The 14,869-nt window shown below is 40.0% G+C and overlaps 1 protein-coding gene across 1 annotated transcript; it reads right to left on the reverse strand.

Moving 5' to 3' along the window:
- Positions 1 to 1,983: 1,983 nt before the first annotated feature.
- LOC310992491 (long-chain-fatty-acid--CoA ligase 1-like) lies at positions 1,984 to 14,316 on the reverse strand (the record flags this gene model as incomplete). Its single annotated transcript, XM_083980556.1, has 20 exons — positions 1,984 to 2,124; positions 2,303 to 2,374; positions 3,149 to 3,253; positions 3,737 to 3,880; positions 3,961 to 4,077; positions 4,173 to 4,261; positions 5,665 to 5,737; positions 5,901 to 5,996; positions 6,842 to 6,976; positions 7,198 to 7,332; positions 8,234 to 8,311; positions 8,854 to 8,927; positions 9,034 to 9,085; positions 9,177 to 9,209; positions 10,795 to 10,970; positions 11,085 to 11,184; positions 11,726 to 11,827; positions 12,453 to 12,517; positions 12,706 to 12,820; positions 14,122 to 14,316. 20 exons carry the CDS (start codon positions 14,314 to 14,316, stop codon positions 1,984 to 1,986), a joined length of 2,097 nt encoding a protein of 698 aa, XP_083836682.1.
- Positions 14,317 to 14,869: the final 553 nt, after the last annotated feature.

Raw genomic sequence — 14,869 nt, forward strand, 5'->3', positions numbered from 1 at the left:
AAACAACTTTTCCTATGGACCCTTTCAGAGAGTATAAACAAAGACAGGTGTGGCTCATTAGAAAACGCTCTGCTACACTAAATGGAATGGAGCCTTAATTAGTATCCTTGGTAACACCTGTCTTTGTTTATACTCTCTGAAAGGGTCTATATGGCCTTTCCATCTAAGTCTTTCATCCATCCATAGACCAAGGAACTTAAATACTTTGACTCTTTCCACTGGGCAATCACACAACAAAATATTTAATGCAGGAATATTCTTCTTATACCCAAAGATCATAAATTTACTTTTGGAGAAGGAAATCCTAAAGCCTTACGCAGTGCGTCCTTATCATTGACTGTAGTAGTATATAACTTTCTTATGTTTTCTCTTTGGCAATGAGATACTTTCAGGTGTATTCTAAACACTGCTAGGCAAATGACACGACATGACACTGCTATTTTGATGATTTTTAATTATACTTTTATAAAACAATCTGCGATGACAATGAAAACAGTTATAGAAAGACTAGTACTACAAGTACTTCCATGAAATTAAAACCATAAACATTCAAGAGGATTTCATTTACATTGCAAACAATGTTGAAATGTATCTTTACCCTTAAAAAATAATTTAAGACAACTGTTTCTCTCAACAAACCTATTTTGTACGACAGAGTATTAGGGCAACATTTAGAATTTTTTTTCACAAACTTTGAGAATAAAGTCATAGTTTTACAAGAAATAAAGTCATAATTTTACGAGAATAAAGTCATAATATTACGAGAATGAAGTCGTAATTTTTACGAGAATAAAGTCATGATTTTACGAGAATAAAGTCATAATATTACGAGAATGAAGTCATCATTTTTACGAGAATAAAGTCATAATTTTTACAAGCATAAAGTACTTCAGTAAAGTTGGAAAGCTATACACAGATTCGAACTTCCGGGATCAATAAGTCTGAGGCGAAACGTTGTTCAAACACAAATAATCACCAAAATTATGGGAAAGAAAACTCGTAATACTATGACTTATGACATAGTTAGTCTGTGAGTCTGTGAAAAAGAAATGTTTTCTCAATGTGGCCCCAATACTCCCTCGTAGCCTACTTTTGTTCCTGTTCCCATCATAAATAAATTAAAATTGACAGAGTTTCCCAATGTCCTGAGTTTTCCTTGGTACCTGAATCCCCCATGTACAGCTAGCTTTGTTTGGGTAATCTTGTATATGGCTCACTCTGCTAGGTCCCCGGGTCCTATCTGGACCAAAGCTTATTCCTGAAAAGATTTAAGAACCTGCAGAAACAATCCTGTCATCCCTTGTGGACACCAACTGCACCTGAACAAACTCAACAAATGTAAAAAATATATATATATAATTATGAAATTTAACAAAAAAAAAAAACTCAGAGACTGAACACTCACACATTGCCATGTGTGAGTATGTTTGGGTTACAAAAGCTGACAATATGGCTGACAGTGAACCCATTTCAGTTGTCTGACTTTTCCCTCTTCATCCTTACAATCAAAAACTGAGTGAGTATGCGTGTGAATTGCAGATACAGTACTTGTGCTTCTACAGACAACTGTGTGCCTTTTAAAATGCCCTTCTTGTAGATAATATAGTAAAATAGCTGATTACAATCAACACATTACCACATAATTTGGACTCCTTGACATAACTATTTCATCAATGAACACATTCACTTGAAACAGAAATTGGACTCTGCAACCTCATTGGTTTTGTGCCATCCTACGCATCATTTGATTTGATTTTAAATGCTCTGAATCAAGAGCCACTAAAAGCTACGTAACTTCTTGTTCCTGTTGTTTCTAGTGTTAATAGGCATGATGACTAAATGATTTCATGATTCTCTCTTCATTTGTTTCTCAGTATGTGCTCTAGCTTCTACTCTCTGTGCATGTTCCCTTTTCTCTTCATGTAAAACACCTTTGGTGGTGGACCTCTAACTGTCCTTGCATTTTGCCCCTCCGCTCTTCTTTTACATCTTGATCCCAGCATACAGCTCTTCGATCTGCGGTCTGAAGTGTTGCCTTATTTCGTTCCTCTTGGCCTTCATTGTTGGAGTGAGCAGACCGTTCTCAATGGAGAACATCTCGGTGTGGATGTAGATGGCTCTCACCTGAAGGACACAGACGTTGGCGGTTTGTGTTACAGAGAATAATAATATTTCACTCTCAGAAAAACAGCATCTCATGTGTCATGGGATTTTTTTTTCTTTTTTTTGCAAAACTGCCACAAAGTCTACAGAGCAGTGATGTGAGGAAAAGCCAACTCCAAGCAAAAAGCCAGTGTTTTACCTGCTCAAAGGACTTGAGGCTTCCTCCTTTACCCAGTCGCAACATGTCTTCCAAGATGGCTGCTTTGACTTCCTGGAAAGACGGAAAAAAACGAGAAAAAAAGTTCAGTCAATTAACATGCAATAAATATATGAGCTGTAGAAATAAGTTATACATTTGTTATTCAAACTGCACATTACGACACTGTGATCTACACCTAAAAAAACTGCCGCATTTAAATGTGCACCAGCCTTCACTGTAAATAAGTGGCATTCGTGTCTGAGTTTTCATATATTAAATTTGAATCTTACTGTACAAGTTCACCTGACATCACAACCTGCCATCTTCTGAATTCATTTCAAAACTACATAGAAGTAGATTTTCACCAATCACTACATAGTCAAGCTGGAATTGCAAGTTCAAGCTTGGTGTCATTTTTCCAGAGTTTTGGTTAAATCTTCATTTATACCGCGACCACCAACCAATCATCTTTTACTTTATCTGTTCAGTTATAACTTCTCTGCATGCTCCCTGAATGACTTTCAAAACTGTGTTTATGAGCACACCAAATTCAAACATTTATGCCAAGTACCAAGTAAAATACAATCAGAGATATTTTGTTGCATTAAGTGTGTGAGTGCATCACTGGATAAAAAAAAAGTATTCTACATTTGTAACTTTGTATACTGCAGGAAAAATGATGAACACATTTATAAAATGAAATTAGTGGGTTATTGTTTTGGCCATTTACTGGAAATCTAGTAACTGTATTCTTTGACAAGGAAATGGATTCACAGTGCGGGCGCAGGAAACTAAGTACTGTATACAGGTAAATCGATCAAACGATCAAACTGTATATGCAATTACCGCTTTGCTACATAGCTCCTGGTAGCTGCCGTCCAGTCCCAGAGTTCTCTTGGTCCAGCCAGACAGGAAGTCGGGGTCAGGGACCACCACCGCCACCAGACACGCCTGGAGACAAACACAATGTATAGAAGACTCTGTATTACCAAGGGTAGGTAAAAACTAGGGGTGGGAGAAAAAATCGATTCACATAAATATCGCGATATCCTTTTTGACGATTTTTTTTTTTTTTATATTGTGCAATGTGCATTTGTTAGCCTTTTTTACATACAGAGAGTACAGGTTTTGAAAAGGGTTTAAGTTCACTTTATAATGGAGTATGTTAATTTATAAGCTTCTACAGTATTTGTGTGCAGATAAATGTTAAAAATGCAGACTAAATATCAAGAGAATCAGCAATATCGTAGAATCGCAATTTAAATCGAATCGCCATCCAAAAAATCATAGAAGAATCGAATCGGGAGAAAAGCATATCGTCCCAGCCCTAGTAAAAACCTGTTGAACGATGCCCCGATCCCTCCAGGAGAAGTTCAACTGAAGAGATCAGAGAGCAGTGGCAGTTCAACAGCTTCCTCCTCCTGCTCCACCTACCTGCAGGCTGTCTCCGTGCACAAACACCTGCGCCACCGCATCACTCCTGATGTAGACGTTTTCTATCTTTTCGGGGGCGATATACTCTCCCTGAGCCAGCTTAAAGATGTGCTTCTTCCTGTCCACGATCTTCAGCGTGCCGTTCTGTAACACACATACATACAGACTTGATGTCAGTCTGAAAATAAACAAAAAAGAAAAAAACTCCACAGACATGAACTTACTGGAAGCCATTTTCCAATGTCCCCAGTGTGAACCCATCCATCTGCATCAATAGCCTCTGCCGTCTTCTCTGGGTCTTTCAGATAGCCCTTGAACACGTTACTGCCCTTCACACACACCTATAAAACCAACACACACACATTTATGAATAATAATAACACACAAATATATACAAGACTGACTGTGTCTCTGCGATGCCGAGACGGTGTTTCACCTCTCCCTCTCCGTTCACAGCCAGGTAGTTCATCTCAGGCACATCCACCAGTTTAATCAGGTTACAGGGCAGCGGAGCTCCGACGTGACCTGGACATGAAGTTGAGTTTTAACTTAAAACATTGACATTGAAACCCAACAGCTCGCACCATTGTACCATCCTACGCAAACACAAGCTTCTGAGTTGGGAAGATGTAATAAAATATAGGAACATCTGTCTGCTCTTTAAAATCCTGCATAGTTTAGCTCCTCCTCCACTTAATTCATTCATAAACCACCATACAATAACTTTTCTCTGTAACCTGTCACACTACCATGGCCGGTACGTAATTATTTCTGAAATCTCGAATTGACCATCGTTGGTATTTGGTCTTCCACTGTTGGCTTCTCAGCTATATAAACTATGTCATTCTTTTTTTCTTTTCTTTTTTTTTTTACATTTTCATAATTGCTAATATTTATATTACTATCATTATTCTTTTTACTCATCTTTCTGCTGTGAGCACTCTGCACTTTATCTAACTCAAATAAGAAAACAAGCACCTTATCCGAGTAAACTAGCACTTCAATCATGTACATGTCTAGTGTTTTGTGTGTTTCTCCATTTTAGATGAAGATATGTATGTCTGTATTATCAGCATTGTCTCTATGTTGTCCATATGACCACCTGTGAAACTCGTGTGTGTACTGCCTCTATGCTGTCCATGTGTTCACCTACGTCGTCCTACTGTATGTTCCAAGCTCCTCCTGTATTTTACTGTGATCTGTATTTGTGAAATTTATGTTGGGACTACAGATGGAAATTAGCTGCCGAAGCTAAACCTGGTACAAACATCTTTTCGTTGTTTTATACAATTAATCAATGGTATTGATTGATACACTGTCCTGTATTAAACTAAATAAACAAAACTATAATACTGGTCAGATCACTAGAAGCACCGTACGTGGTGACTTTTATCAATCCCCATTCAGGAAAAGCACATTAGGTCAGTTATCATTTTCTGTTTCTGAACTCACTTCCCACCCATTAGATACACATACATACTCCACTTTTACCGCCAAGTTAAAAAACATGGTTTGTTGACAATTACACCTGCACACACTGGCATATGACTGTGTGTTATTTGCATCATGATCATGGATGCTGCCAGATACGTGATGTCTGTCTGCATCCCTGCATGTGATTGTACTGTATGTGTTGTGTGTGATTATATAGTATGTGCTGCTTTTGTATGTTTTGCTTATATGTGCTATGTCTGCATGACTGCACTGCTGTTTTATTGTTTTCTTTTATATTTATTGATCTATCTTGTTCTTAACTCTATGTTTTAATTACTATGCTGTAACGTGTTTTTTTTTTTTAGAGTGCCCATTGTCATCGGGCTGCCCTTTATAATGTTATCACTACAGTTAATTAATTGGGATTGTCCACGGTAACTAAACAAAACTAAACTAAACTAAATGAGTCAATCCATCCTATCTATCTAACATACCTGCGCTCCAGTCACCAGGCACGGTCATGGTGCACCCAGCAGTACACTCTGTCTGTCCATAGCCTTCATAGAACTGGGACAGAGAACAAGCTGGGGTCATTATCATCATCACTGCTGCTACAAACAGAGGATTATGGCAGAGGAGTGATGATGAAACAAAGGCTGAAGTGAACCTGTGTGTGTGTGTGTGTGTGTGTGTGTGTGTGTGTGTGTGTGTGTGTGTGTGTGTGTGTTACCTGACAGCCAACTGCAGCTCTGAGGAAAGTGAGAACGGTGGGGGAGATGGGAGCAGCTCCTGTTATCATGAGACGGACGCGGCCTCCGAGGCTGGCCTGTAGAGGGCAGCACACGACTGTGTAAACCACCAGATACTATGTTCAACCCCAAACTACAATACATGACAACAGCACTCAATCTTCACATGGCCAACAGCTTGAAAAGCCTCTGTTTTAGACTCACAGCGAAGCATTTTACCACATTTTTCCCACCACTACGAAACACAGCCATCCAAAAACTTTCAGCACGGGACAGAAACATCCACTCTTATTCAAATAAATTCTTATAGTACAATCAAAGCAGAATCTGCGTTGTCTCCTAGATTCTCAAGGCTTTTCCTCTTTTTAACAGATCACATGAAGTCACTTTAAAAGTCCAGATGGCAGATTTGTGTGCTCAGTCATTTTTCAGCTTTTTCCAGCTTTTTCCATTAGGCAAGTTATTCTGGAAAAGTAATTAGATTACTAATCAATCCTTCTAAAAGTAATCATGTTTATGTTTTGATTACTTTATTTAAAAAGTAATTGGTTACATTACTGGTTACTCCATTCCCTCCAAAAAAAAGAAAAAAAGAACAATTTCTAGGAAAGGACCGGCAATGGTAATGTATAGTTACTGCCGCTTTGTAACTATAATGTAAATACTATTTTAGAAATATAACAATGCATTACTTAAAAAAGGAAACCAATTATAGTAATGCACACAAAAAATGTGTTACTGTCCAACACTGTTTACTAAGAACCACCTAGAAGTCAGTGTACCAGCTCAGTTTTTGATTAAAAAGCCTTTTATTTTCACACTGTGCAAAACAATTTAATTCAAATTAACTTCATAAATTCTATCATTCCTGGACACACAGCACCTGATTTGGAGGAATTGGACCTTTGCAATTTCTCAGTACCTGGACTTTCTTGAAGATGAGTCGGTCCCAAATACTGTCTCTCCTGACGATGCCTTTCTGCATCTCGACCTCCTTCCTCCTGTAGGCAAAGCCCAGCACCCAGCGCTTCAGAGAGGTGTTGGCCTGCCCAAAGATCTACACACACACACACACACACACACACACACACACACACACACACACACACACACACACACACCTTTATCTTAAGGAACAGTATCATCATCAGCCTTATGGTCTGTGCTGCACTGGTGCAAAAAAAAGGAGGTTCAGTAAAGTGCTGCAGAGATGTTTAGTTGAAAATGTCAACATGAGCAGTACAGTGAGTGTCAGAGAGTCAGCAGTGTGTGACCAACCTTATCGTACATTCTGTTGAGGAGTCTGGGCACCACGGGGAACACCGTAGGTTTTAGTGTGAGCAGGTCGTCTGACAGTCGACGGATGTCTCCCTGGAAGAAGCCAATCCTGGCTCCGTTCACGATCATCACTCCCTGTCCGAGGAAGATGGAGAAGGGAGAAGTTAAGACGGAGTCATTGAAAATAGGCTGACACCATACAGGGGTATCTATAAAGGGATAGTTCAACATTTTGGCAAATTGGCCCATTGCCATAATCCCTATAGTCATAGCAGTAGGTTCGTTACCTTCAATTGTCGGTGCAAGCTATTTTTAGAACGGCAGAGCAGAGCTGCGAGCTGCTCAGAGCTACGCTACGGAGGCTCATGGGATTTCTTGGTTTCCCTCATCAAACTCATCAAATACACAATCCAACAACTCCAAAACGCTTTCGTGGACCAGTTGTGACCTGCATATTCACCACGCTATGAGATAATAATGAAACGTTACAAGATGGAATTGTTTTCGAGGCAAATGCAGAGACTGCTTGTCGAAAAACTGCCCCCGACGGAAACGCGCATCATTTACCTCGAAAACAACTCCATCTCGTAACATTCTGTTGTCCACGAGAGCGTTTTGGAGTTGTTGGATTGTGTATTTGATGAGTTTGATGAGGGAAACCAAGAAATCCCATTAGCCTCCGTAGCGTAGCTCTGAGCAGCTTGCGGCTCTGCTCCGTCGTTCCAAAAATAGCTCGCACCGACAATTAAAGGTAACAAAAACTATAGGGATTATGGCAATGGGCCAATTTGCAAAATGTTGAACTATCCCTTTAACAAAGGGAGAGGAAGGGAAACTATGGGAACATACCTGTACTACTCTCTCAAACATATGAGCCAAGGGTAGGAAGGATATATGGACGTCACTGGGACTAAAATGACATGAAATCTACAACACACGCACACATCCATGGCACAGATGGATACACAGGTAAACATACACACAGGGACGGACAAGACAGACAGGGAGAGAAAGGCGTCAGTGTTAACGTTTGTACCTCCACCACTCGCTCAAACATGTGGGCCAGAGGCAGAAAAGACAGCATGACATCCTCTGAGCTGGTCTGAAGGTAAGACTGGAGAGCAGAGGGAAGAGTTCACATCTTCTTGTTGGCAACAGTTATTCAGTCATATTTGCTGGAACTGTCACTATATTCTGATGGTTTTACATGAAATGGGTAATTTAGGAACAACTCCAACTCCTCTGGCTCCACCTACAGCCTGTAAAGGTTGGGGGAGGGACATGAACGTTGTATCTTTTTGAAATTTCCGACTAAGTAGTAGTAGTAGCTGTTAACTTTTGGTGAATTTAGGAGAAATCTACCAACAAAAGAGACAAAATGATTTTGTTTGACTTTTCTGAAAGAATACATGAAGAAAAATAGCCAAAAATCTCAAAATTGATCAGTGCATGAAAAAACAGTGTTTTTGTCTGTAGTGTCTCGCCCATACAAAAATAAAATATAAGTAAAGCATAAGTATATAAAAAAGGAAGAGAGCAGCCAGGTAGAGTTGGAGAGGAGGAGACAGAGAAAAGAACCTCCTTGAGGATGAACTGCTTTTAGCTTCTTCTGCTACAGATGCTGAAGATTTTAGTTTCACTACATCAGCCCCTCACCTCTGTCATCTTGATAAAGGCTGAGCAGTTGGACACAATATTCCCATGTGTCAACATGGCTCCCTTTGGGTTTCCTGAAAGACACACACACACACACATTATGCACACTGTTTAAGGGAAAAGCATACACAGAGTCTAATTTCAGACACTGATGGAAATGTTTCAGTGCGTGTCTCACACCTGTCGTTCCGCTGGTGAAGCAGATGACCGCCATGTCCTCAGGCTGTGGAGGCTGGTGGACGAGGTCAACAGTCAAACGGTGTCGTGTAACGCTCAACATGGTTTTTTATATACTGACTGGTGAGAGGTCAGTGTTTACTTACCACTGGTTGTTGATGGTTGGCCTTCCCGATAGCCTGCAGAACAAGAAAGGCTCATTAGGAAAAATCAATTGGGATGGGATGAATGAATGAAATGACTGAACATGAGGAAAAACCACAGACAAAACAAGAGAAAATGACAACAGAGCAAGAAAACACAGAAAGAGTGCACACAAAAGCACACAAAAGCAAAAAAAAAAAAAAAGGAGTTAAAGGGACAACGAGGAGTTTCTATTTGGTTATTTAAAAGTCTCACGTTAATGTGGATGAATCTCCGCTACCCACACTTGTTAATGGGCCCATTTTCGATAAATATATCGTTTTGTTTCTATCGTTATTTTGTTATTATTAGTGGTGGTGGAAATGTTTCTTTACTTTCGGTTTCGTGGCGAGTCATGAAAATAACGCCGCTGAATCGCCGTTTATGGTCGGAACTACGACGGTATGTGATCGTCTTTGAACCTCTGACTTTAATTCTTGATGAATGAAAACATGAGTCTGTCTTGCGCCGGTCAAATAATTTCACGGTGCGCGCGGAGGCTCATACATGTAGTGTGAAAATGCTTCGCTTTTCCAAAACTCATCGTTGTCCCTTTAAAGGTTGAATAATGGAGAATGCGTATTAAAAGCTATATTTTTTCAAAAATAATACGTCCACAGTGTGTTTGGAGGGGTGCAGAATAAAAGTATTGCTTTTCCAGAAAAAATTATATGCATTCTGAATTAATTAATTAACATTGTGGCCCACTTCTCCGCTGTTTTCCTAACCCTCCTCCCGGTCGTGTGCATTTGTTTCCAGCAAAGCCAATCGGTGGATCAATGGGTTATCACATACATGTTGTTATGTTGTGTGTATTTCTGTAGTCTTATCTGTCATGACCAACAGATTACATGTTACGGGGCGTGTTTGTGTCGTGGACTCGCGGTGCCACAGAGACCGAGACGAGCTGAGCCTGTGACCAGAGCCACTGTCTGTGACACCGCCCGGGTCAGAGGCTCTGATCAGCAGGTTTGGTTTTCACGCACGATGTGGAAGCGAGCCTCCACTCTCAAGTCATTTATCTAACATCACAATTAGTCTAAAGCTGTTTAAATACCCTGCATAGTTCTTCTCTGTGCTACTCTGATCAGAGCAACGTCCCTAGCAATGGGTCTGGCAACCGACTGCAGGAATTATTTTTCTGTTGTTGTAACTCCTATCTCTGGTCAATAGGTGGTGTTTTTCTGTTCACGCTCCATATTCAACCTTTAACAAAATTTATAAAGTGTGTCCAAGCAAATTCTCCGCAGTGCGATAAATAGTAATGTTGTGACAGTTTGTAGAAATTAAATTCAACCTTTGTTTCCACAGCCTACCCATGACACGATACAGGGCCGTTCAATAACTAGCTACACCAGTTTTCAAAGAAATATTATGTATTCTTCTTTGTTAAATATTGAAATTCTACCGACGGAAATTTGCTTGGACACACTTTAGTTAAAACTAAATAATTAAAGAGAAAAAACATCAATACAGAATATTTCCATGTAAACATACCAACACAAAAAAAAACCCTGAATACCACAAAGAGTAAAGCACTGATTACAAAGACAAAGGGTGGTGGTGGTGGTGGGGGCTGACCTCCATCTCCTGCAGGCTGAGGATGTGGATACCAGCCTGTTGACCTCTGCTGACCAGCTCAGCATCAGGGGTCTCCATCAGAACAATGGTCTTCACTGAGTGCTTCCTGTCCTGGACACAGTCGAGCACCAGGTTGACTTTGTCCACCACGTCACACACTACGGTGGAGATGGAAGCTGCAGGAAGAACAGACAGACGCATGCGGACCAGGTCAGGTCAGCAGCAGCAGCAGAAGCCCACCAGCACTAACACAGTGAATGCGTTCAGGTTGTGGTTGCTGTGGTTTTTACCTTTGTCTATGATGTAGCCGATGGCCTCTGTTCCCAGTGTGTCGTACAGAGGCACTGACACCAGAGAGTAGGTGTAACACGCCAGCTCACTCATGGTCCACTAGAACCACACACACACACACATTTATAACACATACATAACATTAGTAATACAAGACAAAACATTGATATGCAGATAAACAAACTCTAAGTGTACTTATGTGGTGAGATAATGTAATTACCTCCAGGTCCATGTCAGTAATGATGTGATTGTGTGATTATACAGTAGGTCAAAATGAATGTATGTAGTATATTTTTATTTCTGTAATTATATATTTATATAGATATTTATGAAGTGTATATGGTATATTTATATAGATGTATTATGTAGTTATAAGGATGTCTGTGTAGTTACAAACTGAAGAATAGTTAAAAAAGGGTGGGAAATTAAAAAAAAGTTTTGTACTTCTTCCCACTCCTTTTTTGAACAATGTGTGGTGTTTTGTTATGTCTTGGCCCTATTTTTATTTATTTTCTTTTTCTTTCTTTTGTATGTACAAATAGTTACATACTTTTTTTTTATACATGTTCAAAAATAAAATTCATTCTTTCATTCACTTTCAAGCTTGTGTGTATGTGTATGTACATCCGTCTGTCTGTACCTCAGGTCTGTTCTGAGAGAAGATGCCAATGTAGGGGTCGGTGGTCTTGGAGTGTCCTTTGTGAAGAAATGCTGAGCCCAGATTCTCTGTTCGCTCCATTACCTAACACAAACAAAGATGTTTTTTATTCCTTTTGTTTTATTCTGTTTTTCTCTCTTATCCTGTTGCTATTTGTTGCTGCTGCTGCACAAATGTAAATTTCCCCACTGTGGGACAAATAAAGGAATCTTAATCTTAATCTTAATCACACACACACACACACACAAAGGATTTATTGTTTGAATTATAAACAATCATACGTACTGTTTCTATCACATATTAAAAGTTATTGACGAGTGATGTGGTGGTCAGCATCACTGTGCTGTTCTGTTGTGGTGCACAGGACGAGATAACCCGACGTTTAACATGTGTCACATTCCTGGACACTGGATCCTACATTTTTGCTCAACTGTGCCTCGTAAATGTCTTTGAAACTTCACACCTCTGGTTTGCAACGCAGGCTTTGTTTCATACATGTGTAGTGTCCAAGGATGGCAGATCCTCATGGGTTAAGGAGGAAAACTGCTCTCACAAACTGAGTGGCACTACTAATTACTATCTCACTGCAAGAGGAAACACTTAAATAAGCTACAAACACAATTCAAATGTAAATACAGCCCATGGAGGTTATATCTTGCTGCTACTGCCTGTGTTTTCTGCAACTTATAGCTCTATTATTGAGTCTCACCTCTCTGTAGGACAACCACTCGTAAGGCTGGTTTGGTTTCCTGGAGCCCAGACAGGGACCATTATCTGCGAGATGGAAAAGTGACAGAGGACAGCGTGAAAAACATGGGAAATAGCTGTGTTCATATCTTAAAACATCTGATCACACATGAAGAACTAAAACTACAGTGTTTATTGTAAAGGCAACAATCTGACTGGAGAGGCTGAGGTTTAGTGTTTAGTTTTATGATCACGTCATATCATTTGTGACTTACTGGAGACTCGGGCGCCTCTGAGGAAGAACTCATACATGGTCCTGCCGTCATCGAATATATGTGTCATGTGACCATCTCCCCTCTGAAGAGCTGATCTGCGCGCCAAATCTCCACCCTGGTAGAAGAATCAAGTCAGGGTTAAGAAAGCCACAGTTCATCCAACAGTGAGGGGCTTCAACATCAGACTCAGTCTCTCATCCTCTGCTTGGGTATCTACATACAATCACAGTCTGAATGAAAAACCTTGATTGAAATGAGGATGAATGTAATGTAATGTAATAATAAGATATATTTGTTGATTTAAGTGGCAAAAAAAGTGTAGTTCTCTCTCAGGCACCTCCTTGGAGCTCTAATAACAACAGGTCTGTGGAAACCAATCAGAAGAGAGAACACCCAGAGCCTCTCTTCTGATTGGCTGACTGTTTTCTGGGGGATCTCATAAAATAGAGTAGATTTCACTCAGAGTCACCAAATCCTGCAAGTGTTGGATGGTGAATCCAAGAGGGCGGGTCTTGGTGACTACCATGTTATGACATCACAAAGTAAAAAAAAAAAAAAGTCCTGATGCTTTATAGGCTCATTTTCTGAATACACTACTGAGCACTTGAACACTTTGGCAATTTTAATGAAGAACCTGGACCTACTTTATAACAAAAAAACACATGGACATTTCACTTAACATAGGACCTTTAAAGGTTTAGATGGAACCAGCCATCTGACCTGAATGGCGTCATTATCTTAACACACTTTTTATAGAACAGATTAATTCACTATGTTACATTTACCTCATTTGCAAGACAAATATTAGCTATCATGCTTTACATCCTGTGTGATTTGCCTGTTTGTAGCCACCCAGGCAATGACTGTGACAAAATGGGGGCCTGTCCTACAGTTGGAGGTAAATTATTAATACCAGGTAGTGCTGCAGTGTGAAGTCTTATTGGTATTGTACAATCTTGTTGTAGTTTGCAAGCAGTTTCTGTCTGTTCAGGGTGGCAGGTACTTGTGTTATCTCTTTAACTATTTTCTTTTTTCAGAGACATATAAAGGGCCTAACACCTCAGGTTACAGTTGTGCCTTATGTTGTTAAATCAAGCTGTAAAGTTGTTCCACCTCCTCTCCTATTTTAAGTATAAAACAATGTTGGAATCATATCTTATAACATACAGGATGTTTTTTTGATTACTGCTTAATGTTTACACTTTGCTTGTACATTGTATTGTATTGATGGATTTTATGTCAACAGGGCATCATTGGAAAAGAGAGCTTGCTCATATTGGCCCTCCCTGAATGAATAAAGGCAAAAGAAAAAGAAAGGAAAGAAATGCATCAATGCAACAATCCAGTATCAATTCTGGCTACAACACAATATCAATAACAGTTTAACAATTTAAAATCTAACAGTTTACAACTCACCGGAACTTCAACGGACTGCAGACGGAGGTCGAAGGCTGATGGGAGCGCCTTGGGTCGTGTTGCCAGGTAGTAGGTTGTTGCCACAGCAACTGCCCCCATGCTAACCAACATGGGGGTAGAGGCACCCCTTATGTACTGGCTGACATCCTCCAGATCTGGCAACCTCAGCTTCTGAAAGAACTCTTGGCTCAGCATGGTGCTGCTGATGAGGCAGAAGGTGTGTGTGGAGAGAGGACCTGTGTGTGTGTGTGTCACGCTGGAGTGGTCGCTGTCGGGTGTGTGTTATAATATGAGTATGCACTGCAGGCCCTGAGGTGAGGTGAATGTCCTGAGTGTGTGTTATAGGAAGGAGTGTGTGGAGGGACGTGAGCCAGGAGACAGCCTGGAGGGACGACAGAGGACAGATCATTCATTAGTTCACTTACAGTTTCAAGTATTTTCAGTCCACAGTTTTTTTGGGGGGAGGTTTGTTACTTTTAACCACCAAGCACATGACTTATTTTGTTTAAAGGGATAGTTCAACATTTTGGCAAATTTGCCTATATCGCCATAATCCCTCTATTCATAGGAGTAGGTTCATTACCTTTAATTACTTTAATTATCGGTGCATAATCTGCTATGAAATAATAATATAACATTACGAGACAAAGTTGTTTTTTGCGGCAAATGCGTAGCCGGAACTACATTCCAGACACCAAATGTTGAACTATCCCTTTAAGTTAAACTTTAATGTTACAAAGTCCTACAT

This window comes from Trachurus trachurus (genome assembly GCF_905171665.1).
Source record: "Trachurus trachurus genome assembly, chromosome: 10".
NCBI lineage: Eukaryota > Metazoa > Chordata > Actinopteri > Carangiformes > Carangidae > Trachurus > Trachurus trachurus.